Source organism: Amphibalanus amphitrite, unplaced genomic scaffold (genome assembly GCF_019059575.1).
Source record: "Amphibalanus amphitrite isolate SeventyFive unplaced genomic scaffold, NRLGWU_Aamphi_draft 000780F_arrow, whole genome shotgun sequence".
NCBI lineage: Eukaryota > Metazoa > Arthropoda > Thecostraca > Balanomorpha > Balanidae > Amphibalanus > Amphibalanus amphitrite.
Window position 1 is genome coordinate 262,536 of NW_024882274.1, and position 26,563 is coordinate 289,098.

Here is a 26,563-nt window from a genome sequence, read left to right on the forward strand (position 1 = left end):
GTTTTGGGCGATCAGTCTCAGTCCATGACTCCATTCTTCGGTAACTACGGTGCAAGGCCGATACTGTAGAAACTTGCAATTTGTACCCTTGACCTGACCTTGACCTTGACCTCAAACTTTAAATTAAGTACATGTTTGTAGTAGTTCGTGATGAGAGCTTTCGATTGGCGTTTGAATTTTCCAAATCGGACCATTAGTTCGGGAGATAACAGGGGGGGTAAAATTTACCCCCCCCCCCCCCCAGCCCCGCGCGTTCGGCTGGAGACCCCAGCCCCGCGCGGGTTAACAAATATGTCTGTTTTTGTTTCAAAATAAAGGAAAAAGAAGCGAAATTTATTTCACGTCATGTAACATGATCTAAAGCGATTTGTGAACTTCTGCTTTTTTACGGCACCTAACTATTGAATGTCTATTTATAGTTACATCGTAGATCAATGTTTCTGACTTTGTAGGCACGAATCAAACAAGGTACCTACAATGGGACTGCTTACACGAATTATGGCTTTCTTGTCCGACCGGTACGAAATGGTAAAGCCCACGGGTCAAAGGTTATAAGGGAACAACGGACGAACTGCATGTCAGCGGTTTTTTCCAATTAACAGGTCGATGGCTTTCCGCTTATTGATCTTCTTTCGCATTGCACTGCACAACGTCTTCTGTTTGTTGGCTGTTCAGAAAAACTCTGATTAATTAAACGTGAACGATAATCCATACGCTTGGTGGGACGAGACAGTTTTAGACAAATGTCTTAGCTGCAGCATTTGTGCTGAATTAAAATTACAGATAGCATAGATAACATGAACTACTATGCGTTAATGCTTTCTATGCAGATAGTATTAAATGCCTTTAATAAGTATCTTTAGGAGCAATCAACTATGGATCTGTTCATAACAAATTGATTTGATTAGCCTGCAGTTAAAATATAACGCCTCTGGAAGTGTTGAAAAAGCAAATCGTAGTATCCAATTTCGGTTTGAGTCTAAAAATTTCGTGTAACGCTTCTAGTTAATAAAAGGACATCAGTTTAAAACGGATAGGTAGGTATTTTAAGACTCAGGATGAGCGGTGGTGGTCATTGGCACAAAGGATCTCGTTGTGATGCTTGTATGCTTCTATCATATCACAAAGCTGAAATAATCCAATTTTCTCCGACAGGGATGCTGCCTCGCACCTTGGCGATCATCTTGGGTGCGCTGCTCCACGTGACCTCTGCCGGGGTCACCTTCCGGGTCACTGCGCATGCGCAAAGATATACGGGAAGTCCCCTAGCCAGTGCTGCGGGCGATACGGCCTTTCTCTGCGCCCTGAGATGTCTCCGCCGCGCCGATTGTGTCTCCGTTCAGCGCAGTGAGACGTCTTGTCTCCTCATAGGAGAGACACCTGAAGATGGGGATCTGACTCCGGAAACTGGGACTGATGTGTATTTAAGGCTACCGGATGTCACAGTTACCACACAACCTACAACGACGACGGCGACGGTCACTTCGACAGTGACGGCGACGGAGACGACGACCTTATCGGCGGCTGGAGGGCAGTGTCAGACAGGCTGGCAGGCAAGCGGAAGCGTCTGCCTTCTCGTGCAGTCGCGCTCGCAGGGTCAACACGAGTGGGCAGCAGACGACGCGTATTGTCAAAACCTGGGAGCGACTCTCGCAACATTCGCCAATCAGGAAGAGTTTGACTTTCTGTCAGCAACTACAACTATAGCGGGGATCTGGTTGAACATGGTTGAAGATGATGGGTCGTTCGCCATGAGCGAAAGATCTGATGATTCGTTTTGGAGCACCAAATGGTGCTCTGGAGAACCGGGAGCGGGGGATGTCTACGCTTATCTGACGCATACTCAGAAGTGTATCGAGGGTGAGGCGGAAGGTTTTACTCTCAGGAATACTGTGGTTGTTTGTCAGATGTTGCCGAACTGAGCAGCGCAGTCAAAATGATGAATTGATGTCTTGTGATGGGCTGAAATGCGTCGAACTGAACTGATGTGCCCAGATGAACTGATGTGCCGCGATGAACTGTTACGCGTCGCTGAAGCTGCATTACTATTAGGGTGGTCCACATTTACATGGTAAAAAATAAAGTTCGTCAGATTCATCGGGCCGGGTCGGAATTCTTGTCGATACTATAGCACAAGCTTCTGTGCAAAATTTCATTAAGATCGGATGATTTTTTCCCGTCCCGCAAAGCGGTCAAAGTTTCCATTATACGTACCAGCCTTTAGTATAGGGCGAATATTTGTCTTTCAACATTGCCCAGTCGCGCCAGCGGCTATCTACCATAGAGCTTGTCTGCTCAACGCACCAACCCTCTCTAGCCTTCTCAATGATAGATCTAGTCTTCCTATCAGCCACAGGCAGGAACGATAATCCACAGTTCCTGTTGCAGTTCCTGTTCTCAATCCCAGGAGCAAGGCCCTGTATGCCAGAAGGTGCGATATGCATTACGCTAGTTATGGTTTTGCCTGCGTTTGGGATGGCCGCTGAAGCTGCAAGAGGCACGCGCTCAATCACCGAAATGGGGCTTGTTTTGGCAGCCAGAAGCAAATCCTTGCTGGATGAAACAGCCTCTTACGAAATGCATGACGCCTCTTTTCACTTTTCACACCATCCGTCTTCCGGCCCCGGTCTCCCGAGATCCCGTCGTTCAAGCGGTTTGTAAAGTGGTGGCAGCTCACGGACCGAATGTCGTTCAAACCGCTCAATGACTTAATCGACTTCGCCGACAAGATGATCGTCACCTGACGCGCGTTGCTGATGAAGCAGCGGCCCCCTGATGACTACCGCAATGTGGTGCACTTCACCACCGTCGTGATGGACGGTGACTTTGAAGCGAGCATCCTGAAACCGGTTGCCTTACAACGTGCTCGTTGGATGGAAAAGGTGATGAACACTTAAGATCTCTCAAGTCAAGAACACTCTCAAGAACACTAGGGGAGAGTGGGGTGGGTTGTATCAGTTTTTACTCCGAGACCCATAAACTCGTAACTATCCGTGATAAACTCATTATTTCCATACTATCCCCTTCCTTGATTCTTCTGCTTTTTTGAGCAAAGTAACTTTTCCGCTAACTCTACCAGTTTTTCTTCTACGGTCTGCCGCAATGTTTTTGATACAACTTGCCCCATGGCTTGGGTGAGTTGTATCACATGGTGGGGTACTTTGTATCACTATTTCACGTTTCAGGGAGTGTGCTTGCTACTGGTTTTGAACATAACAGTAACATTAAATGGGGTTAATACAATGTATAGGTGTGCTCAAAGGCTTCACTTTATTAGACCAAACTTAGGTCAATGCAATCCGAACGAAACATCAACAGACTAGACGCAAAAGTGGCCCGTTAAGAGCAAAGAAGCCAACACATTGTGCCGAAATGGAACGAGCATTGACTAGCTACCTACAAACGCGAGCCAGGGCTTAGCTTTCGCGATCAAAAGCAACATACCCATACATACATACATACATACATGTTACAACATACCCCACCCGGCTCTGATACAACATGTACCTAGCCGCCATCTTGGAAAAAACATACTCTGCTAAAAAAATAGCAGACAGCTGGAGAAATCCGTTTTCACTCACGCAGCCTTAGAACCTACCCTCACCACCGCTACGGAGATCTTTCAAATTCGTGCACATCTAAATGCCCAAAACACACATTTTCTTGCAACTTATTTTTTTAGAATGACATTAAAAAAACATAAAATCGGCTCTCACCTCGAGACGCGTCCACTCAGCCACAAGACAGGACAGGGAAAGATGGCGCCCGGAAAACCTCGTCGGCTGGTCGTATCGCGAGCGCCATCCATTGGATAAGTTTGGCACAATTCGCCCTGATACAACTTGGACATGATACAACTCTCCCCGCTCTCCCCTATTCTGTCAGCTCGCGCTCACCGAGCACGAGAAGAGGACGTTGGTCCGGTTCACCACCTTCATCGTCACAAGGTAAGTAGCACCGTGGCTGTCTGCCCATTGATCGACCTCAGCATCGTGAACTGACATCGCCCTCCGCAAAGGCTCCCACCGCTTACCACACAGATATCGGACGGTAACCGGGCAAGGTGATGGGCAAGGCCATCGGTCTCTCCTTCTTCAACGACGGGACGACGGTTGAGGAAAAGAGGCGATCGCCACCTCCATGCAGCAGCGGCTGTGAGAGAAGAACCCTGCCGCGCCGACGTCGCCCTCGACGCGTGGGGCGGCGCTCGCTGGTGTCCTTTGCATCTGTCGGTCTCGGTACCGCCTTCGGGGCCAGCTACAATTTCATCAAGTCGACCCGGCCCGCGGCCGAGTGGTCGAGAGTGACGACTCGACCACTGCTCATCGGCGACCGACACATATACGGGTGGTAAATGACTGCGAGAGTTGGCTATTGCACTGTTGCCCTCATCAGTGGGAAATTTTCAGCGCCATCGCGCACGGCAAGGAACGGTGAAAGCACTTCCTTCAGGTCGAGGAGCGCCACTGCACCGGGCGTTGCATCCGAGAGGGATATTGGTACATGATGGCACGCACGGTGGATTTTGTCTTTTTATCTATATCAGATATGCTATTTTCACGGATGTCTATTCCACTCTGATGTGTTTCTCTCCTTTGCTGTTCTTTTTTCTTAGTGACTGCCAGTGCGTCTTGAGCAAAAAATGTGAACTGAGTAGGAGAATTCGTATTATCGCTCACCCCGTTATTGTTTACATAGGGAAAACTTTGGTCGCTTTGCGGGACGGGATAAATTTATCCGATCGGAATAAAATTTTGCACACAACCTTGCATCATGGTATCGACAAGAATTCCGACCCGGCCCGACAGATCCTAGAAACTTTTGCAAAATGGACCACCCTAATTACTATGCATTGTTATACTGGTGTGAGTCACTGAACTGATGTTCGCCGATGAGCTGACGTGTAGATAACCTGATGTTCGTCGATGAACTGGTGCTTGAAGGCTCAATGATGTCTCGTGACCACAAGCGTTGCTGCTGAACTGACGTTCGTTGATGAACTAATCTGAGGCGATGAGCTGATCTGTCGCTCACAGCTGAACTGATGTCGTATTATTTCGATGCACTCGTGAGCGATGCGATGTGATATAGAAATTCAGGTGGGTTATTTAGTAGAAGTGCTAGTTTTGTGACGTGGTCGCCTTTTTCTAAGGTGTTTGACGCCAATAGCAAAAAGGCGGCCTTAGACCCAGGTTTATAGTATTGTAGGTCATCACCGTTATTCTATACCTATGCATTATAAAGCATTTTCAACGGCTTAGGAGGATCGGCGCCACTTGATGCGCCTTTCTTATATAATGAAATAAACGATATCACGAACTTATGGTAAACAAAGCTAACTTTTCAACTTGATATTTAAAGGCACATAATTGGCAGAACCATAGATATATTCGGTAAGCCTACAACTATTCAGTTTCTTCCAATTTACTAGGATTTACTACAATTTCCTAAAATTAACTACTCTCCACCGAGTGTAGACCTACAGCCAGCCGGAATCGCGCCAGACAGACGCGCAGTGACCCCCGGCAGACATGGGCGCGCGGCGACCACCGCAAGACGGACGCGCGACGGCCTATCTGGAGTTGGACGTCCAGACGTTCGAAGTAATCGCGGGTCCGGACGTGAGAATCACCTGTGAAAAATCCAACAGAGATGCATATAAAAGACTGTGCAATGAGAATTTCCATTTCACATGCAGTGATATATAAAAATACTGCACATAACACATGTTTAATTCACACCATGTCTATTATCACATTGTTCACACAGAGGTGATAGGCCCCACCCGCACCGCACTGCACCTCACCGCACCGCACCGGTTTTGCTGAATATCATTCAAAACGACCTAGACCTGATTTGGTGCTAATTATTTTAGAAATAGTTATCAATTTCAGTCAAATTAACTTCAAAAACCATTCACAGAATTGCGAATACTCACTGGTAATTTATGATTTCACTTGAAAACAGCTTTGCTTGATCAACGGCTTCAATTGAACGGCTTTGCTTGACAGCAAAGCTACTGGAAAAATAAAAACAAACACGCAAAATATTTTTCGGTTTCATATTGGTATCTTGTTTTTTTTTTTGTTTGTTTGCCTTGACAACCAGCAAACAAAAAACGCGCAAAATGTATGAGGAAAGCGTTGTTGAGCTCTCCAGCTTGAAATGTCAAAGAAGATTGCCCAATCAGAAGCAAGCATTCTGAAAAGCTTTACGACGATTCGCGCTACATCTGCCCGTGTTGTCTCAACATGCTGCTTGCGGACAATCTTGAACGCAATTTAAAAAAACGCCAATCCATTAGGCGAATCTGTTCCCGTTAGCTTGAAATCTAGGCTTTTCCTTGCTGACGTCATACCTACACCTCTGTTCATATCTGGTAAAGACCTTGGCGATCTGGTAAAGACCATCGAAATTACTCTCTAGCGCTGTCAATTTATATTTTTGAGTCGAATGGCTCCGGATTATGTGGTTTTAGCATATAACGAGCAAAACTGCTATCTCAACTCCATTCCCCTTATTGGACATGAACATGTCCCTTTAACCCTCGCCTGTGTACAACGTTTTCCAGCGTCTGATGTGTAGGGGAAAGGGAAGGGGGCTGGCCCCCCTGCCGTTCGGCCCCTGATCGAGCTAGAGCTTTGCGGAAAAAGCGTGCTGCCCGTGACGAGAGGAAGCCGATGATTCCCAATTTCTTGTGCTGTCAGTTCTGATTCTTGGAGACGGCCGGTCACTCTCAGGAACCCGTTGTTTAGATGCGGATTCAGATGGAAGACATCTGAAGTCCCGGGAACATCTTGTCCGCTCTGAAGCCTTGCTTTCTCATCTGAGATGAGAAAGCAAGGCTTCAGAGCGGACAAGATGTTCCCGGGACTTCAGATGTCTTCCATCTGAATCCGCATCTAAACAACGGGTTCCTGAGAGTGACCGGCCGTCTCCAAGAATCAGAACTGACAGCACAAGAAAAGTACCCGCTGATACTGCCCAGCAAACACCGCTACACCAAGCTGGTCATTCTAGACCTGCATGAGAATCTCTGTCATGCAGGGATACAGCAGACAATGTTCGCTCTCCGATCCCGGTTCTGGGTACCCCGGAGTCGCCAGACAGTGCGCCAGACCATACATGGCTGTGCAAGATGTCGGGTGTTTCGCCTGAAGCCACTGTCACAGGAGAGGGCGCCGCTTCCCAAGGAGAGGGTATGCGGTGGCGCACCCTTCTCGCGCATCGGTGTCGACCTGGGTGGACCCCTGTACTTCAAAGATGGCGAGAAATCTGAACCGGTGAAGGCCTACTTCGTCCTCTTCACCTGCACTGCCGTCCGCGCCGTCCACCTGGAGCTTGTGGAAACGCTTTCGACAGAAGACTTCCTGGCGGCCTTCGAGCGGTTCGTGGCTCGTCGTGGAAAACCCACAGTAGTTTTCAGCGACAACGCCACAAACTTTCGAGGAGCCGCATCCCGCTTGGGCTTGACCCATCTAGGCGTGACCTGGAAGTTTAACGTGCCAAGAGCCCCCTGGTGGGGAGGATTTTTTGAACGAATGGTGCGGACAACAAAAGACGCTCTGAGGAAGACATTGTACAAGAGCCTGATGACGTTCTCCGAGCTGCAAACAGTGTTATGTCGCATTGAGAGTGTCATAAATGCGAGACCACTTTCACCGCTCACTGAGGACATCAACGACGTACGGACTCTTTCGCCTGATGACTTCCTGCGAGATACGTCACATGAGTCTGCGGAGCGTGCCGCTACGGACCACCCGGAGACGGATGGCGAACCTGGGCGCTCTCTGGGAGCAAGATGGAGGTACCGACGGCAGTTCCTTCAGCACCTATGGCAAAGGTGGGCACGAGAGTACGTGAGGGAGCTGAGAGTACCGCGCCGTGAGCCAAATGATCAGCCCAAGGTGGGGGACATGGTCTTGATCGGCGATAACACGAAGACATCACCAGCACTCTGGCAGATGGGCAAAATCACCCAGCTGCACCAGGGACGGGACGGTTTGACCCGGTCTGCGACAGTGCGAACAGCTGGTGGTGAGCTCGCACGGCCAGTCCAGAGACTGTACCCCCTGGAAGCAACCTGACTTCCAGTGTCACAGAGACCGGAACAACAGAAGCGCGTGCTGGCGCACTTTCGCGGGGGGAGGATGTTGTGAAATGCGGAGCTCCCTCGCATCATCCTCACGCGACCAATACCGATGTTTTGATGGTTAACCGGAATGTCGAAATACAGGACAGTTGGACCCCAGAACTCAAGTGTTTTATCACGATTAGATTAGATTAGATTTATGAATTGATTCTGATAATGGATGTTAGACGTTAGACACTATGGACGATAGATTAGAACAAGACTTCGATTTATAAACGTTTGGAATCCAATCACAACAGCCCTATCCGCTTACGTCTCCATCACGTTTATGCTTCGTATGTGAAGCGGTCTTTAGGCAAACAATTCCGATAGGCGGCTATTTTTCTGTTGGTAAAACTGGCCACTAATCATGAATTTCATTTAAGTTTTGATCACAGATGATGCCTTCATGCATTTAGGCTAGGTCGGGTCAGGTCAGATCAGGTCAACCAGTAGCAGTTTAGTCGGATATTCATAGAAGGTGTCAAACACTACCTACTATCAGCGTCGTAGCATGTTAATGAGGCACTAAAACTATACTTCGTAAACGTTCATATGGATGCTAAATTCAAAATAAGCTGCAAAAGCTACCCTAGAAGCATGTAAGACTCGGATAAGGGCCAAATGCCAATCAAAATGCCAATGCCAATCAAAAGGGTCAAATGCCAGTCAGTAGTATTTGCTAATCGAGGGAAGGTGATAATTGCATCGCGATGGAGCGGTTGCCTGTCTAAAAAAATGTCGCGAAAAATGCTGGGTGCCGCGATGCCTGCCGTTGTGAAAGGGCGCCGTCTGAAACCGTAGACTCCCGTGGCAGCTAGCTCATGATGTTGCCGCTGTCATAATCATATGAACTATGCACTATGCAGGTCACAGGAGGGAAAGACATGCTGCAGGTCATAAACGTTCTTGTGCTGAGTAGGTATGACGCCAATAACCATGCAACTTTTATCAGCTGATGCACTTCTCCACATATCAGGCAACCTTCTCGACCCATTTCAAATGTTTATCTATTTATATATGAAATGAAATTCAGCTTCATTTCATTACACTTTCCTGTTTGAGTGATGGTTTTAAATTCCAACCAACACTTAGCAGTGTGCAACATTTTATTTCATTGGTTTTATAGCTTGGATTTATATGCTACAAGGCGAAGAGTTAAATACCGCTTTATGTTTTCATTTCTTGCAATCCCATCCCTCAACTGAAAGCTGAATGAATTAGGTGAACTTCAAATGCCGGCTTAATTAGACCGTTCACAAAATTTGCTTGCCTCCCATCGCTGATAACTTTTGTCAGCAAGCAGTCAGCCGTTGGTAGGTAGTGGTACCTACATACCTACATAGTTATGTGCCCATCGGCCATCAGTTATATAGTTATTCAGTTTGTAAAGTTAAGTTACGGTTGGTTAGTTGATTGAGTTTTACGGAAGCGTTGACTACGTGTTCGCGCAAATAAGTACCTACCTAATGGCTAAAGTCGTATGCCATCCATGGAAAATGATGAAGATGATCAGCAAATTAACACGAGATATCCTGAAGTTGTATAGGTCCTGCCGGCTTTTATCCTCAAAGTCGCCTTAAAGATCACTTAAGTCCGGAATTTTCGAAGCAGGTAGGTAGAGGATCGTTTACCTACTCTGTTTTGCTACATAGGGTGATAACTTAAGTACCTTCTTTAACCCTCGCCGGCACAAGCCATTTTGCGTCCTTCGACGGCACAAGGGGGGGGGGGGTTGGTACGACCCTCCCTCGCGTTTGGCCCCTGATCGAGCTAGAGCTTCGCGGAAAAAAAACGAGCATGTTGCCCCCCACGAGAGGAAGCCGATGATATCCAATTTTAAGGTCCTAGGTCATCGGGTGACCTTCCAGGTCAGGTCAATGACCCGAAAATCGGGAAAATCGGGACCTGGCTGTTAGAAAGTCGTAAAGTGTGGCTGCTATGGGGTTTTACCGTTTTCCGGGGTGCTGATCAAGAATATCGTGTTATTTTTTATCAGAGATGATGCCTTTAAGCATTTAGACCAGGTCGGGTCAGGTCAGGTCAGGTCAACCGGTAGGGGTCGTGACGGGTATTCGTAATACGTGTCAACCGCTTCTGACAGCTTCGTAACATGTTACGAAGGCACCAAAACTACTTCGTAAATGTTCAAATGGTTGCTAAATTCGAAATCAGCTCCAAAAACTAGCCTAGAAACATGTAAAACTTGAAAAAGTGAACCGAGGTCACTAAAGTCCCGGTTTGCCGGTCCCGTAGCTCAGTTGGCAGAGCGTTGGACTCCGCGTGGTGAGAGCACGCGTTCCCGGTAATGACAGTCCGGGTTCGAAGCGCGACGTGCGCTCGACATTTACGGACCTCCTGACACTGGTATGGTTGCGGTTGGTGGCAGGCCGTAGCCAGGCGAAGTCAGCGAGGGGACCGGCCGTGCGCGGCTTTGTGCGCACTTTGTGTATATTTTATCTAAATTCTGCCATAGAACCGGAATTGCGTGATCGGAGGGCAGAGGGCAGGGTCACCGCAAAAAGCTTCGCTTAGAGGTGGCTCTGTCCTTGTGAATCCTTCCTATCAAAAGGTTCGAACTAAGTTTATAAAAAAGGTCAATGACCTGACTTGACCTTCAGGTGACCTTGACATCCACCCTATGCATGGGAGCAACATCAAATCACATGCTTGAGCGTTTGAAACCACGAAAAGCTTGCAAACGGCTTGCGCGGCTAATGCGAGCCGACATACGCCGAATCTTGATTCCGGCCAATCATGGTCTCGGAAAATAGATCACAGGTCAAAGGTCATTTGGGTCAGGGTCATGAAATTTTCAGATTAGGTGAAAAATTGATCAATGCGAGGGTGCTGAAAGTTTCATCGCGATCGGCCGCTTTTTACGCGAGTTATTCGCGAAAAACCTTAGGAATAGGGGGGGGGGGGTTGCATCAACCCCCCTCTGTGCCGGCGAGGGCTACCGGCTAAGAGCCTAAATTGGGTAGGTATTTGTACCATGGTTTGACTCTTGACTGGTGCATGTTATGACGTGATCTGGCCTTGAGTGACCTGGGTCAGAAATTTCCAATACGTTTGCGGGAAAAATGTTTTATAAGATAGATACCCCAAATAGATAGCAGTACCTATTCATCCCCAAAGGCCCCCCTGGATCCACCAGTGGCAGTTTTTTTTAAATAAATTTAGTCTGAATGGCTGAATGGGCGGATTTGAGGAATCAGAGCCCGCACTAAGCATAGCTTGTTGTGCTGACCCTGACCCCACCACCCGATCGCGCAATTTCAGTTGTATGGCATAATTTTGTCCGAACGTTTAACGTGCCCTCACGACTGGACACGGTCCCCTCCGCTCACTCACGTTACCTGGCTTCTGTGCGGCCCCCGCCACAGACACGCACGCCATTACACGTAGGAGCTAAATGTGGCCGCCCGCACCGGGGCTTGAACCGGGCTCTCACTTCCGGCTAAGCGTCGAATTCCGGCGCTTTTATCCATTCGGCCACGGAGAGGACTAGTGGCATTTGGCACTAAAGGCTGCTGTTTTCAAAAAGATGTTCCGACTCGTGAAAAAGCACAGTATGTATATGTACAGGTACAGAAAACTGATAGCTGAAGCCTGAAATGGTGGAAAAGCTGGGGATCCAAGGTATTCAATCACAATGCAAGAAACCTTTCCAAAACTTCATATGGAAGCAAATTCACTTCACCACTGAATATGGTGTCATCGGACCTCTACAAACGTGGCGTGTAAAAGACATTTGCAAAGTCAACAAAAGTTTTCCGGGGGCGAGGAGTGTTGTGGTAAATCGGGTAAATCAAAATCCCTTTGGTAAGTCTGGGTAGGTCCTTGGTAAATGCATTGGTAAATGCCAATTGAATGTTTGAGATATTTGATAGATATTGTGAAAAAGATGGCAGCAGACGCCAGACTGAGACGGTACACGAAATACTCTGCAACAGGCAGCACACCAGAGCAGTCTCGGTTAGGGGAGATACTCACTAAAACTTAAGCTTCACAATTCACATCCTGACTACATTCAGGATGTGAAGCTCAAGTTTTACCCATAACTTAAACTAGGTAGGTAACCAACCAATCAGCTTTACAGTTTGTGCATAATTATTCTGATGTTGTATGACTCAATTCTGTCATTTACTTTTCACAGGTGCATCAAACTACGATTGCCTGGGAGTTTGCCATGTCTCTGACTGATGAAGAGATAGCTGCAGCGTGCTCGGAGCCTGATCCTGCCACTGCTGGTACCCACCTCCAGCACACCATGTACCGAGTGAAGGACGCAAAGGTCAGGACCAGCCTATTCAGAACAGTGCAGTGGTTTGCTTGGTACAGGCTGCTGCTGTTCTGGCCTGTGAGGCCCATGTAATCTTAGTAGGTAGGTTATGTTTGTGAAAGAACGGGACAGGCCGGTGCAGTGATTTCATTTGAAACAGCCAACAGGGTGGTAGCTAAGTACCAAGTAAGGGAGAGGCTTCCTTATCAAGTGAGTTTCCACATCCTTAGGCTGAAACTTGTCATCTGGCAGCCTTTCATGCCTCATTAAATGCTATCTATCTGGCACTTGTCTCCTTGTTTTTGGTAAACATTGATGCTCAGTGTCCTGATTATGTTATTCCCAGTTAGTGTTGAGCATGACTGTGAGACGGGCAAGATGTGGAAGTGAGATGAGATGTCTCCCAGAGAGGTGGAAGTGACATGGAGGCTGGTGCGATGTCGGAACAGTTGGCTCTCTTGGTCACATTGTCAGATGATACTGATGGTGACGAGGAAGGCTTGACTGCTGGGAGGTTAGCATAATGTATAAAAAAATGGCTAGAGCCAGGAGGTTAGTGCCTCCATTGGCTGTGCTGTAAGAGGTCATGCTCCAATGATAACTGCGATCTGAGTATGTACAGAAATATCTAATGGCAAATATTCTGTTTAGGTATCTTCGATGTTCTTTTCTTTCTTTCTTACGAGTTGAGCTAAGTGTTTTTGGTGAAATCATTAAGGTCAACGCCAACGTATGTTGGTGACAATAAGGACATCGTTATTCGTTTGATCAGAACACTACCTCTACCAAATCACCGGTGGGCACTCTCCCTGCAGGTGTCTCTGGACTTTTACACGCGAGTCCTGGGCATGCGGCTGCTGAAGCGACTTCACCTTCAGGAGGCCAAGGTCTCGCTCTATCTTCTCGGCTTCGAAGACGCCGCCGACATTCCCTCCGACCCCAAGGAGCGCACGCGCTGGTGTTTCGGTCGCCGCGCAGTGGTCGAGCTCGCTCACAAATGGGGAACGGAAAGCGATCCGAAGTTTACCGGCTATTGCAGTGGTAACGATCCTGCTTCTAACGGGTACGGCCACATTGCATTGCACGTGACTGATCTGAAAGCCGCCTGCGAGCGGTTCGAGCGACTGGGAGTGGAGTTTGTTGTAAAGCCTGGGACGGGTCTGGTGAAGGGGATAGCGTTTATCAAGGACCCGGATGGTTATTGGATTGAGATTCTGACGGCCGACGGGGTGGCGGAAACCTTCCCCGAGGTGGACTAGGGCGCTGTTCGTGGGGTGCAGTTGGGGAATGCGTACCACTGGTGCATTGGTACTAAACTGTCCATGATGCAGCCCTATTTTTAGAATGAACATAGCTGCAGGTTGATCGGCAGGAAATATTCCATGTATGCCTTGCATTACGGGCCAGGTATTTCAAAAGCAATCTTGCCAAGTTAAGGTAGCTAGAAGCTTTAATCCCATGAATTATATTTGTGTTGATTTTAAATTGTTGCTATTTTCCTACCATGGCATTGGTATTTGGTACATTGCCATCAGAACACAGGAAGTTATGCTGTGAATATCATGGAAGTATTGTGACGGTGATGGTGCGTTATATACGTGATATATACAATGACGGTGCCTTGTATACATTACTGATCAAACTTTTTTCAATGGATATTCTCAATTGACTTGCTGTGAAGCGATCTAGCAATACAATTTCCGTGAAACGGAATACGGATATAATTTGTTCGTTCATGTCTTCGTTCGTTTTCGTTTCGTGCGCTTTCTGATGGCATCGTTTGGTGGTGAAGTGAAGTTGAATGATGGGAACAGGAGAAGTATTTTAGTTTTTTTTTTGCTTATCTACTGGATCATGTATATCGCACTAGGTATCTTGAAATAACCAATAATATTTTGTGCTCCTTAAATTACTGCCGATTATTTACAAAACTGAACCATTCCCGTCAAAAGTCCCGTGAATTGTGTTTGCAATAGACGAAATCCGGCCTCAGATAATGATAAGTTTTGGTTTGATTCCTTCGGAAGATCATCGGTCAATAGCGTAATCACCAGTGAAAAGTCGGAACTCAGAAATGCCCCGGGGGGACATCCTTCCCAGTCGTATATACAGTCGGCCATAGGTACCGTCGTCGCCTGAATTGGAACCGCGCACAATAATGAGCTGAGTGGCGTGAGGTCGAACGATAACATTCAGCTGTGATGAAGAATGGAAAGGGGTAGGGCCCAGGGGCAAATTGCCCAGTTAGCCCATTAGTACGTTATGGGCCATCCGGGTTACTTCACCGGTATGTGCTGCCATCTGTGGCTGTGCTGGTGCTGCCACCTAGTACGAGGCTGCTGGGCTGATTCGGAACTTATTTCGGCCGAGGACGGTGGCATGCTTGTTGTGCAAAATCAAACACTCCCTTTGAGCATTTTCCTTATGAATGAGCTCGTAGGAAATATTTTGGATATGAAGTCAGAAGTGCATACCTACTTATGTGCAAATATGCAATCTACACAATCTATATTCTATATGTTGCGACGGGTTCTGCTTCTGAGCTTTCGACTGCCGGCAGTGGCTTTGGGCATTAGCAATAGTGGTGGCTCAACATCAACAAATACCGCTGCTAGTAGAGTGGGAGTTTACGTCAAGTTTATGTAATGGGTAGAAGTTCGTAAGGCATGGAGAAAATAGCTTGACTGAAGTCCGAACTCCGAACTAATGCCTGACGTGATGCATGAATTTCATGGCTATAGCGGTTGGTGAGATACGATATGTATTATGTTTCATATTTTTCGGGGAAAAATATTTGCACGTAGTTTTCAGCGCGATCAGAGTGCCGTGGTGACCGTTTACCCGATGCACTGGGCTGGGCGATAAAAACCAGTGCGATTACGCCGGTTACGAGGGGCCATTGGAGAATGGGAATTTTCGTAGGTCAAGCAGCCTCCAGGCTCCAGCTTCCAACAATGGTGATTGGTGTTATACCCTCAGAAATGAATGTGAAGCCTCCGAAGCCACGTACAGGACCCTCAAAATCTCGTGTGGCCGATTAGCGACCGGCTTGTGACCCTCAGAACGGTGTGGGTCCTTATAGCCTTTAGACGTGGGGCCCCTTGAGCTGGCTGCGTGGGCCCTCAGAGGCCTACAAAGTGGCCCCAGGGCTCAGAGAGCTGCATGGGCCTTCGAAAAAAGCTGGGGAAGGCAGGAGCGGAGAATTGTCATAATCCCAGGGGGTGCTTTTCTAGCACCTGGCGAATGGAAGCGTTGAATTCTTGCGTAGAAAAGCACATATAGATGCGTTTTCCCCGCAGCATCACTCTTCTCGCGACGTACGCAAAGCAGTTTGTGTCTCAGACGTATTTTAAGCACCCCTGGAGCACTATTATAAGGCGACTTTTGAATTTCAGGGGGTGCTCGAGCACCCCCAAAACCCCTAATTGATTCTCCACCCCTGGGGGAAGGTACGATTCTCGTGGGCCATCAGGCGTCGCTCAGTGCCTACGGAGACTGGCTTTTTGGCCGCAAAAGTCATCGCGAAACCCCTAGACGTGCTCGGCAATTCGGCAGTTCTCCAGTTAGTTTGTGCGGCCCTGAACAGCCTTGTCCTTGTGGGCGGTGTGGTCTTTCAGAAGCCAACTCAACCCTTAGAACTCTGACTGGGCTAAGGCCCTAAAACTGGCCATTCGGTTCTGCACCCCCTGTGCCGACCCCCTGGCTGCGCCACTGACACCCAGTAGATACTCATTGAATAAGTACTGGGCGCATTTCCCATCACTAGGACCAAAGCCATAGCCGGCGCCAGCTGTTTGGGGAAAAGGCTGCGCTGGCGCCACCTAGCTGCGTCAAACCCTGCGCAAAAGTTGCAAAGTGCCGAGTCGATCGTTATTCACCTGTGTACGCCATCTTCGCGAGGGATATTCTTTTGATACGGAGTGACTGTGTGCCCGAATACATTGCGAATTAATGGTGGTCCCAGGGAGCTCGTGAGTGTGTGGATCAAGTGTGGATATGACGTCCAATAGTCAGAGATTGCCGACTGCTGAGCGGATCGTCAAAAGTAAGTCCATTTTTGGGCCGTGTCAGTGTTCATGGGCGTTCTCGATTGGCCGTGGGGCGGTTTACCTACGGACTCAGACTAGGGGAGGGGCGGGGATAAACAAAGGTCTTCAGAGACTGGTTTATTGATATTGCTGGACATTGATGTGATACGCCTACGCTTCTATGCTACAATTTTTGGTCCATGATTTCACAACTGCGGGAAGCTGCACATTAATTCGTGTTTTTCCTGAGAGCAGTGATGCCACTATTCCTGACAATAACATCTGCTTTGAGAGCATGAGTCCTATATTTTATGAATCTGGGATGGATTTTTAGTTGGATTTGTGAGGCCTCCAACTGGCCTGCACAGGGAAGCCCTGATCAGTCCAAGTCATAATCCCTAAATAATATATTTCAATTTGAATGGCAAACAGTATTTGGTGCCTCAGAGAGATAGATATATTCATGAAGTGGTTTCAGCATTTTTATGATCTGATACTGCTGAAAGTTGCCGTAAGATACCTATCTACCTATCATGCAATCTTAGCAAGAACGGTATGAGTTTCTGTGAGTTCATATCGCTTATCTACCTTACACGTATTGAATTGAAAGTAGTTACTTACTTTCCTATGCAAGAAATTGACAACTACTTCCAACCAGTATCTAGGAATCCTAGATGCTGATTGGAAGTAGTTTTTATCAATTTCTTGCATCTCAAAACTGCCCATACTTCAATGAGAGGGCCTGACTTAAAGCATGCTTTTGTTTTAGAAGCAAAACAGGTTGTCTAAATGATAAGCCACTAGGCAACATGGATGGACATCATGTTCTAGTTTAATTGAAACCATTGTTATGCTTGCCATTTTGATTGTGTGGTTGTAACTTATAAGCCTGTGTTGATCATGCACAACCTGTAATCAATCATTCTGCATAGCCTGCTTCAGTTCATTTCCACTCACAAAACACAGTACTGTGACTTCTGTCAACATTTATGTAAAGTCGTGCTTTTCAGCCTATCAGGCTCCTTATTAGGTTCATTTGCAGCCATAAAGTGTGAAGGTCATGCCAGGAAGGTCATGTCAGTAGGGTAGAAATTTACTAGTTTTACTTAAAGGAAGGGTGCCACCTTTTGGACACAACGCAGTTTTTACAAGATTAGCCTCACATGAACCTAAAAACCGGCTTCACTTACCTATGCTCGAGACGGTCAGCATTGAATCCGCACGTGAAGTTATCATTTGCGAGTTTTGCTGCCAGCATTCGGGCAGGCAAAAATCTTCAGCACTATTTCCTCGTCGTGTTAAGGGTATTTTATAAAACATGAAATCAGCAAAGGTATGCATAAAAGTTATACTTTTGAAGCATGTTTTATCATTTTGAAAGGGTATATTTTTTCTTTATGGTATACACTTAAGTTTTAAAATTTTAATTGGGAAGTTTTTCTAGTAAGTTGCATGAAGGGTGAAGTGTTCCATAGATCTCTTAAGCATTGTAAAGGAAAAACCTTTACTCGACTTATTTGATGTTCTTTAACTGTTGGCAAATATGGCCAACAGTTACCTACTTGGTTACCTACAACTTAGTTCAAATCATGTTATCTTCTTCCTTTTTATTTGTTCATCTTTTTGTCTCAGTTGCGCCATCAATGCAAATGGCAGAATGATATGTTGCCATGACAACAGGATATGCCAGCCGTCCTAGCTGCCACATCAAACGACCTTGAGTTGTAGTGGTGATATAAACAACGATCTTTTTTTTTGGCCAATGTATTAAATGCAATGTTTCGGTTTTTTTGTATATTTTGGACGCGCTAACCACGTCTAAAAATTCAAATAAGTAAAATAGATTCATAGAACAAAAAATTCGGAAGGTGGCACCCTTCCTTTAACTTGTGTTTCTGATACAAATGATGAGGTACAAAATACAAAACAAATAATGAAAAAGATGCTTTCATTGATAGGTAGAATATCAATGCCTTCATATTAACCCGCGCCCCACTGGGGTCTGTGTATAACACGCCCTACTGGGGGGGGGGGGGGGGGGGGCTATTCATAGCCCCCCCTCCTAACTCCGAAACTACTGGGCCGATCGTCAAAATTCAAACGGCGTCTGATAGCCCCGGAAAAACTGTCGAGCGAAACCTAATTTCATTGACCTCGAGGTCACCGATGACGTCACAGGTCAGGTCAAAGTAAAAATTATTAGCACTTTGGCTTGTTCACATTTTGGGCTCTGGCCGCCGTCTTACAAGTCAGATCAGGCTCATTTTTGGTTTCCACACTCGTGAACAGATGCTCTAGATACCTTGAGGGTACCAAACTTGTACTTTGATTTTCAGGTCAGGGTCAGGTCATCACAGGTCACGAAAATATTATATCATGCGTCGGTCACGTGACACATGTTTTATGGTCCATTTAGGCCATAGATTTCGAATTTGATGTCGTTTGTGTCATTCAAGGTCATTTTGAGTCGAAATTAGCTTAGGTCAGGTCACTTTCAGGTCAAAAAAGGTCAAATTTTGAAGTTGAAATTTTTCAACAAAAAAGGTGTCTATTGGATGCAGTTTGAGCTCAGGAACACGATGGTGCCATTTATATTGGTGTACGATGCCAAATACGTACTGAAAAATTGATTTGAAAAATTGATAATTGTAAATTTTTTGCAATAATGCGTATAACTTGGCCATTTTTGAAGATATTTAGCTAAAACTTGCTAGAGTTAGTCATAATAATGTGTTCTGTCACATATATTCCGGTTTTTTCGAAAAGTCAAAAACTTTTTGAAAAAAATATACAAATATAAATTTTGAATATTATTATATAAAATTTTCGGAATTTTCAAAATTTTGAAAATCCGAGATAGCAGTTTGATAGCGCGGTCAATTTTGAGTTCTTTCATGCAAAGAAATTGGATCTAGCTTAAAAACTGAGCTCTTGGGAGCGATTGCCGTGGTTCAATGTTTTGCGTCGAAATCGGACGAACATGACGTCACTCTGACGTCATTTCCGGCCGACCTATGGTAGCTACGAAGTTCAAATTTTGACACAAGGTGTCAAATTGATGCAGCCGAAGGTACTGAAAGTTTGGCGTCGATTCGTCAAGCGGTTTGGAAGTTATTGCAGAAAAACGGGAGGGGGGGCTATAAATAGCCCCCCCCCAGTGGGGCGCGGGTTAATAATTTTTAAACATTTTGATGGGTTTCCTTCTGCCACATACCTATTCTTTCTTTCCTCCCCTTATCTACCCTCATTTCTGTTTCTTTCTGCTTCTTTCTTGTGCTCATTCCTGTCCTCCCTTCATTCACCATTCTCCATAATCTCCATCTTCCCCTTTTCCATGTTTTCATCTATTCTCTGGTCCCTTTTCTTCTTTCTTTTCCACCTTCATCTTTATTATAGTTTATACCCTCTTTCCTGTCACTCCCTTTCCCACGACTCTCTTCCTCCCTCTTCTCCCATCTCCTATATCATCTCTTCTCCTCTTCTCTTCCCTCTTCTTCCTCACCACAACATTCCAGCTCTTACCCTCCTCTCCCCTCCTCTCTCTCCCTCTCTCCTGTTTCCACAGGTGACCGCTGGGTCGTTTTTCCACACCTGTCCTGTCGTCCCATGGCTCAGCGCACCCGCCAGCCTGGCTCTCATTCATCGCATTTACTAGGCGGCCAGCTATTTCTGTCCCGTTTCTGACCAACCGCGCACTGCCTTCCTGACGGTTCTGACTGACCTCTCGAGAGGCACGCCGCCGCCCCGGTACTGCCAGAAGGCCACAGGTACTGCGCCGTAGGTCAGCAAGGTGGGCACTGTGCTGTGACCTTTGACCTCTGACCTTTCCACCCCTCCTCCTGTTGTCTCACCTGGCCTGCCCCACTGTTGGTGTTTCCCTTGTCTCGGTATTTAGGATGCTTTTGTGGTTTGGATGAGAGAAAGTTTGGATGTGAAGACAACTTATTTTTATTTTGCTTTCGTCACAGAATGATTAACTTTTCGACGAGCAATTTGAATATTAACCAATGTTGGCAGCTTTACGGGAACGAAGTTCTTCCCCACATTCCTTCCACTGAGATTCCTGGTAGCTTACATAATTCATCTAAAAACTTTCTGCTTGCCCGTCCTCGGGTGCCACTGCCTGGTGATCCCGGTGACCTTTTGGATCATTTGACTCCGTAATAAGCCTCCTTGCTGTACTCTCCAGGCTGTTGACATATGTTAACGCAGGTGTAAACGTCTTCGTCAGTAGCAGCGAACGATGCTTGAGCACTCACTACAAGCTGGGAAGTTGGGGTGATTTAATTATATTTACTTTTGTAGTAATCGTGCGATTAATGAATGTTGAAGGCTGAATGTCAACATGTTTGGAACGCTTAGAATAGACACCGCACTATTTTTATTTAGATAGTGTTACAAATTACAATATATTTTTATGACCCCGTCCAACCTGACATCGGTAAACTCCATTTATTCATTTATTATTTGGCACCCTATTCTCACACCATTTTGGGTGCGTCTAGTGGATTTTCTACCAGAATTGCTGACAAAAACATGCCACACACCTTCGAAAGACAACACTTCGTTCTGTGACGCGGGAGCGATCGTTTCACACAGCTGTGCCACCGTGACGTAAGCCTGCGGTCTCACAGCTTGTCCTTACGAACAGGTGGTCATGTTCTATATACACTCGCCTCGGTTTTATATCCGGTAATTGCTCATGTCCTATTTCTTTAAACACCTGTAAGAACATCTTCGGGAAGCGTTGAGCGTCAAATAAGCTCCGTGCAGTTTATATCAGCTGGTCGGGACGGTCAAGTGGGTTCAGGAATCACCAGACTGGGTATTACTATTGGCTGCGCTTGTCCGCTGCGGTGGTGGCGGCGGCGGTGGCGGCGGTGGTGGTATGTGGCCGCTGGAACGGTGCCTAGTATTGTTGTCGGATTGGCGTCGAGTCGACCACCTGGCAGACCCGTCTGCCGCGAGAGTCTTGTGGACCGCTGCCAAACCCCTCCCCCCGCCCCCGGGCTGCTCTGTAGCCCCCGTCCCCCCCGCCAACCTCGTCCTGCTCAACTGTCTCGAAGCTCGTCCTGTATTGAAAGCTCGCCTCGCGCTAAACATGAAATTCTGCTCGACTTGAACAGAAAGCCCTGCGGCCTGCTTGCTCTGTCCATCCTCGCTCGTAGGCTCAGCTAGCCAATCCTTTCCTACCTTCGAAGCTATTACGCATTCTGCATAAGTGGCCCCGCTGTTCATGCCCCGGAAAACTCCAACAAATAAACAGCAAAGAAGTTCTTGTATTTAAGCCCTCACTCCTAGTACAGCTTTTCTATCTTTCTCCCTCCCTGTTTTGTCCCTGACCCACTAACTCTGCCTTCCCCTGCTCGTTGTCCCTCAAATCATTCTGCTCTCTGCAGTTCCTCAGAATTCCTTCTCTTCCCTTCCCTGTCCCATCGTTCAATTTTCCACCGGCCTCCCCGCGCTACATATCTCCTCTCTTTCGCGCCAATTCTCACTCTCCGTTGCAAAGCTCGTTCTCACTTCTCTGTCGCTCTGCCCGCTCAATCTACTCCTTACTCTTGCTGTCAGTAGCATGTTCTTCCGCACCATACCGCTGCCAGGTGCCGTGTTCCTATCGGGCACACCTGACGGTACAGTTAGCAATACTGTCTCCCATCAATCATACTACGGGGGCGCCGGGCGCGTCGACCGAGGGTTCGGTTCAGGTGGTGTGGTGTTTTCTCAAATGTTGACACACCTGTGGTGGGGAGTGTGGTGGTATTTGGGACGATTTGAATAGGGTACGGAGAAGGGAGACGGTGGTGTGTGGTGGGATAGGTTCGCTGAAGCGTATCAGTACTTTTTGTGAAGGTGAATGATACATTTATCGATTTTGATGCGTAGCAACATGAAAGAATATACATGGGCTGGTATGATTTTTTTTGTCGTTATAGCATGAATCGTACGCGATTGAGACATTCCCTAGATAGTCTTTATGAAATAACCTTTCAGTGACACTTTTTTGTGTTTCTCTTACTCTTAATAACCTCATGAAATCTCGCATGTTCTGACTACCTAAATTGCGACGCAATGCGTTTGATTGCAATTGACAGCAAATGTTCTATTTTCTGCTGAGTCATGGTAATTCGAAAAGCTCAGCTCAGCCATGGCTGTTTTTCTTCAGAGTCGCTGACCGCCGACCTATCTTTCTTCTGAAGCTGCCGACCCTAGTGTCACTCTCAGTCTTATCCGCGACCTTCATTTGACCTTCACGTGACCTGCCAGTGACCTTTATCGAAATGCCCAGCGTGGGCGGACGGCCTGAGGGCTGGCTAGTGTGGGACGTGGGTGGCATCCGCCGTTTTGACGATGAGGCGCTTCATACGGACCAAATGTCAATGCTATTCACGCACGATGGCCGTCAGCCATAAAACTGTTCGCTTTTCATGAGATGCTCTCTGGCGTGCTTGAGAATGAAATATTGGCGCGGTGACAAAATCGTCTTTCCTTTATAAACACATACTCAATACGCTCAATACGCAAAGCTCGGTTGGCTGAAAGTAAAAGAGAAATGTGAAGTGGAAGCGCCGCATAGCATGGGGGCAGTGAATTTCCGATGAAAAAATCATTTGTCGATGCTGTGCATTTGTGCATGAATCGTGCGTGATCTCGTGCACATCTTCGATCACAGCTTCGTCCATCTCTACTCGCTGTCCAATTGCCGGCAGTTGTCTACTTTTTACATTTCCAGTTCATCTACGCTCACACGCCGAGCGCACTAAACCGTGTCGCTCGCAAATCGTGTATGATCTCGTGCACCTCTTCGATCACAGCTTCGTCCATCCCTACTCGCTGTCCAATTGCGGACATTTGTTGTCTACGTTTACTACATTTTGCAGTTCATCTACGTTCACACGCCGACCGCACTTAACTGTGTCGCTCGCAAAAAGCCCGCCCTCCCGGCGGGTGGATCTCTCCCTCCTGGGCGTAGCCGTTACTCGAAGCTGGCCTGCGGGTGCGAAAAGAGACCAGCAGACGTCCGTCCCGCCCCCTGCTCTCGCTAAAGATCGCTCTGCCCCTCTCCACTTACTATCGCCATCCGTCCCCTCACCCTTCATCCTTGCAAAATCGATGATGCCACATCTTTGAGCATCAGGATAGTCCGTGTGCCTCGCATTTGTTGACAGCGGAACCAAATCCCCACTTTTATGAAAAATGATCCCCGTGTTAGCACCCCCTTTTTAAGGCTTTTAGCAGTCAGCCGCCTTACCCTGCGCGAGAATCGCTGGGATTTCAGTGTTGGATTTCCGTCCTGGAGTTTTGCCACGAAGAATTTCTTGTTCTCGCTGCTCAGATATATTAGAATTCTGCGGGCCTTGCCACCACGGCGATTGAGTAGGAGATTGTAGCTGCGTTTCTTGTTCACCGAGCCTGCGAATTCCCTCGTTTCTTTTGTCCGACGAAGTTGTGTTATTCGTTGGCAATCATCGTCTGGGTACTTCCAGTCTCAACGAATAGCATACGTCAAGTGCCTCCCATCGTCGCGCCGGTTTTCAACGCTCGAAAAATATTTGCACTCTCATCTTGTTCGTTGATGATCAGGGCTCCTCCGCGACGCAGATGACGATGCGTTCGTCGTTGTCGACGAAGTGCGACGATCGTCGGTGTCATCGACGGGCAATGCGTTGGCAAACAGGCCGTTTACGATGGGCTAGATTGCGCTGCGCGCGCGCTGGAGTGGTGTTATCTGGTCACGGGGGTGACGATCCCCCTTTACTCTCCCCTCCCTCTCTGTGTGTTCCTCTCCCAAATCTCCGGCATTCATCGCCTAAAGCTCCAACAGAAAATCTGTTGAAGTGAATAAATTGCCGCTCTTCGCAAACGAAGAAGCCGAGCCTCCTTAGTTACGGCCCGTCATGCGTTTCCTCGAGATGCCACCCCAGGAGCGATCACCCAACACATTGGTTGGGCGATTATGCTATGATGGATGTCGTAGCTCATCAGCGATTATTTGGAAGATGTGTGGGTTTCTTCTGCATTCCATTAGTCGGACGTTCTTGCCACATCAGATATGGTGTATGATGGATCTCTGTTTTCGTCTTAGGTGGTCGCTTTACGAATATTTTCCATAATTTGGCGAATGACGTGACTCGTCCCTGTTTGGTTCCGTCCGCCTTTTCCGGAAGGGAAGTTTTAGGCTACTAATTACAAAGGTGTGACCAGTTTTGTTGAGGCTAACATTTAATTTTAGGGGAGAGTGGGGCAAAGCGGCCACCCTAACGCTTCTCACGATGCCAACGCTTGATTTTTAAACTTGGAAAGATTCTTTCTACACCAATGTGATCCCTATTAAGTTGCCTTTTATTTCAACTGCGTTTTATTTCCAAAGGCGTTCACATATGAAAGATATTAACAAAACTTTAAACCTATTCATATTGGCCACTTTGCCCCATACCCTGGGGCAAAGCGGCCACCGGCGTCTTCTCAAGTCCCGATATGAGAAACAAAATAGTTGCCTCGTGTACGATTAGGGTATTTGATGATGACAAAGTTAAGCGAGGATGGATGTTTACTTTATCATCTTCCACCTGTAGATAAACAAAGAAAGGATTTTCATGAAAATAAACATTTAATTGCAGTATTTGGTATCTCATGCAAATGAAAAGTGGCCAAGATGAGTGCATGACGAAACATTTGAATATAAATAATGTTTTTATCCAGATGGAAGCAACTTATAGCCAATTGGGGGGTGGCCACTTTGCCCCGGCCACTTTGCCCCGCGCATACCGTCCGAAACAAAAATATTCTAGCTTAGCTATTAGTGGGGTAAAAAACATTAAAATTGGTAGAATACATGTACGATAACCATGCAATGCATGGACAAGAACGCTTATAAAAATTCCAAATGGTTATGGAATAACATAACATTTAAAAATTGTTAACATAGTTGGTAACCTGGCAAGAAATGCTTTTCCGTGTTTCACAGAACAATGGTGATGGGCCTGAAACCCCGGTCTGGCTCATTCGAACGACCGCGAAAAGAAGCATAATTGGAAACCATAAATTGGAACTGACGCCAGCTATGAAGGGCTAAAAAGATGGGTGGCCGCTTTGCCCCGGGTGGCCGCTTTGCCCCACTCTCCCCTACATAACTAGCTGTCAGTTTACCACTGTTGCCATCACTAAAACCTCACCTCATTTGCCTCGTCCAGCATTTTTGATGCTGGATGAGTTTGACAGCCGATTCGACTCTGTCATTCCATCGATCCAGTCATAGGTTTGTCAATTTCCCACATCTCGAGGATCGTGCTTTAGCCGGCTGTTGTGTTTGGACTCGCATCGTCCCCTTCACGGTCTGTTCCATCTTCTGATCCTCAACAGCATCCCACCGACCTCACCGTGTCGGTGGAGCGACGCGAATTGTGCGGCGTACCCCAGGGTTGCCGCCTGAGCGCCGCCGCGAATTGGGCAGGGTGCCGCAGGGCTGCCGCCTGGGTGCCACGTTAGTTCTGCTGCATTACGACGGGCGGTGCCGGAACGAATTGCAGAACACGAATCGCAGCGAACCAAATCGCACGGTCTCCTCGTCTCTGTCTTTCTCTCTCTCTCTCTCTCTCTCTCTCTCTCTCTCTCTCTCTCTCTCTCTCTCTCTCTCTCTCTCTCTCTCTCTCTCTCTCTCTCTCTCTCTCTCTCTCTCTCTCTCTCTCTCTCTCTCTCTCTCTCTGTCTCTCTCTCTCTCTCTCTCTCTCTCTCTCTCTCTCTCTCTCTCTCTCTCTCTCTCTCTCTCTCTCTCTCTCTCTCTCTCTCTCTCTCTCCAAATACCTTTCTTGTTAATATTTCCTTTCAATTTCATTGCCCTTTTTTCTTTCCATTTTTCTTTGATCACTTTTTCCTATCTTCTGTCTTTCTGACTTTTTGTTTAACTATTCCATTTCCCATGTCACTTTATTTACTTCATCTCTCACTCAGTTTTCATCCTTTCTAACTTTCTTCCTCTCCATCCTTCCATGAATCCTTCCCTCCCTCCATCCTCATATTATGCCTGTGTGTTACATGGACCTGAACGCGTTGGTCTCGGCCATTTTCAAGAAACGTTTGAGCATTTGTTGAGGGTGAAGGTCACGATGGTTTGAAGAA

At 47.1% G+C, this 26,563-nt stretch overlaps 2 protein-coding genes across 2 annotated transcripts in view; both read left to right on the forward strand.

Annotated features, from left to right (window-relative positions):
- Positions 1 to 11,879: 11,879 nt before the first annotated feature.
- LOC122366049 (lactoylglutathione lyase-like) lies at positions 11,880 to 14,140 on the forward strand. The gene is made up of 3 exons (XM_043337816.1): positions 11,880 to 11,956; positions 12,291 to 12,428; positions 13,232 to 14,140. Exons 2-3 carry the CDS (start codon positions 12,324 to 12,326, stop codon positions 13,673 to 13,675), a joined length of 549 nt encoding a protein of 182 aa, XP_043193751.1. The 5' UTR covers positions 11,880 to 11,956; positions 12,291 to 12,323; the 3' UTR covers positions 13,676 to 14,140.
- Positions 14,141 to 16,243: 2,103 nt separating this feature from the next.
- Positions 16,244 to 26,563, forward strand: part of LOC122366039 (serine/threonine-protein phosphatase 2B catalytic subunit 3-like) — a gene marked incomplete at its 3' end in the record, with an annotated part of 65,891 nt that continues 55,571 nt past the window's right edge. Inside the window, exon 1 of the mRNA XM_043337797.1 lies at positions 16,244 to 16,461. Within this exon, the coding sequence (XP_043193732.1) occupies positions 16,413 to 16,461 (49 nt within the window). The remainder of the gene's footprint in view (positions 16,462 to 26,563) is intronic.

Excerpts from the sequence above, each read along its gene's own strand:
- LOC122366049 (XM_043337816.1), top strand. The coding sequence starts at position 12,324 with ATGTCTCTGACTGATGAAGAGATAGCTGCAGCGTGCTCGGAGCCTGAT. Across the intron at positions 12,429-13,231 it reads ACCGAGTGAAGGACGCAAAG|GTGTCTCTGGACTTTTACAC; the intron begins GTCAGGACCAGC and ends CTCTCCCTGCAG.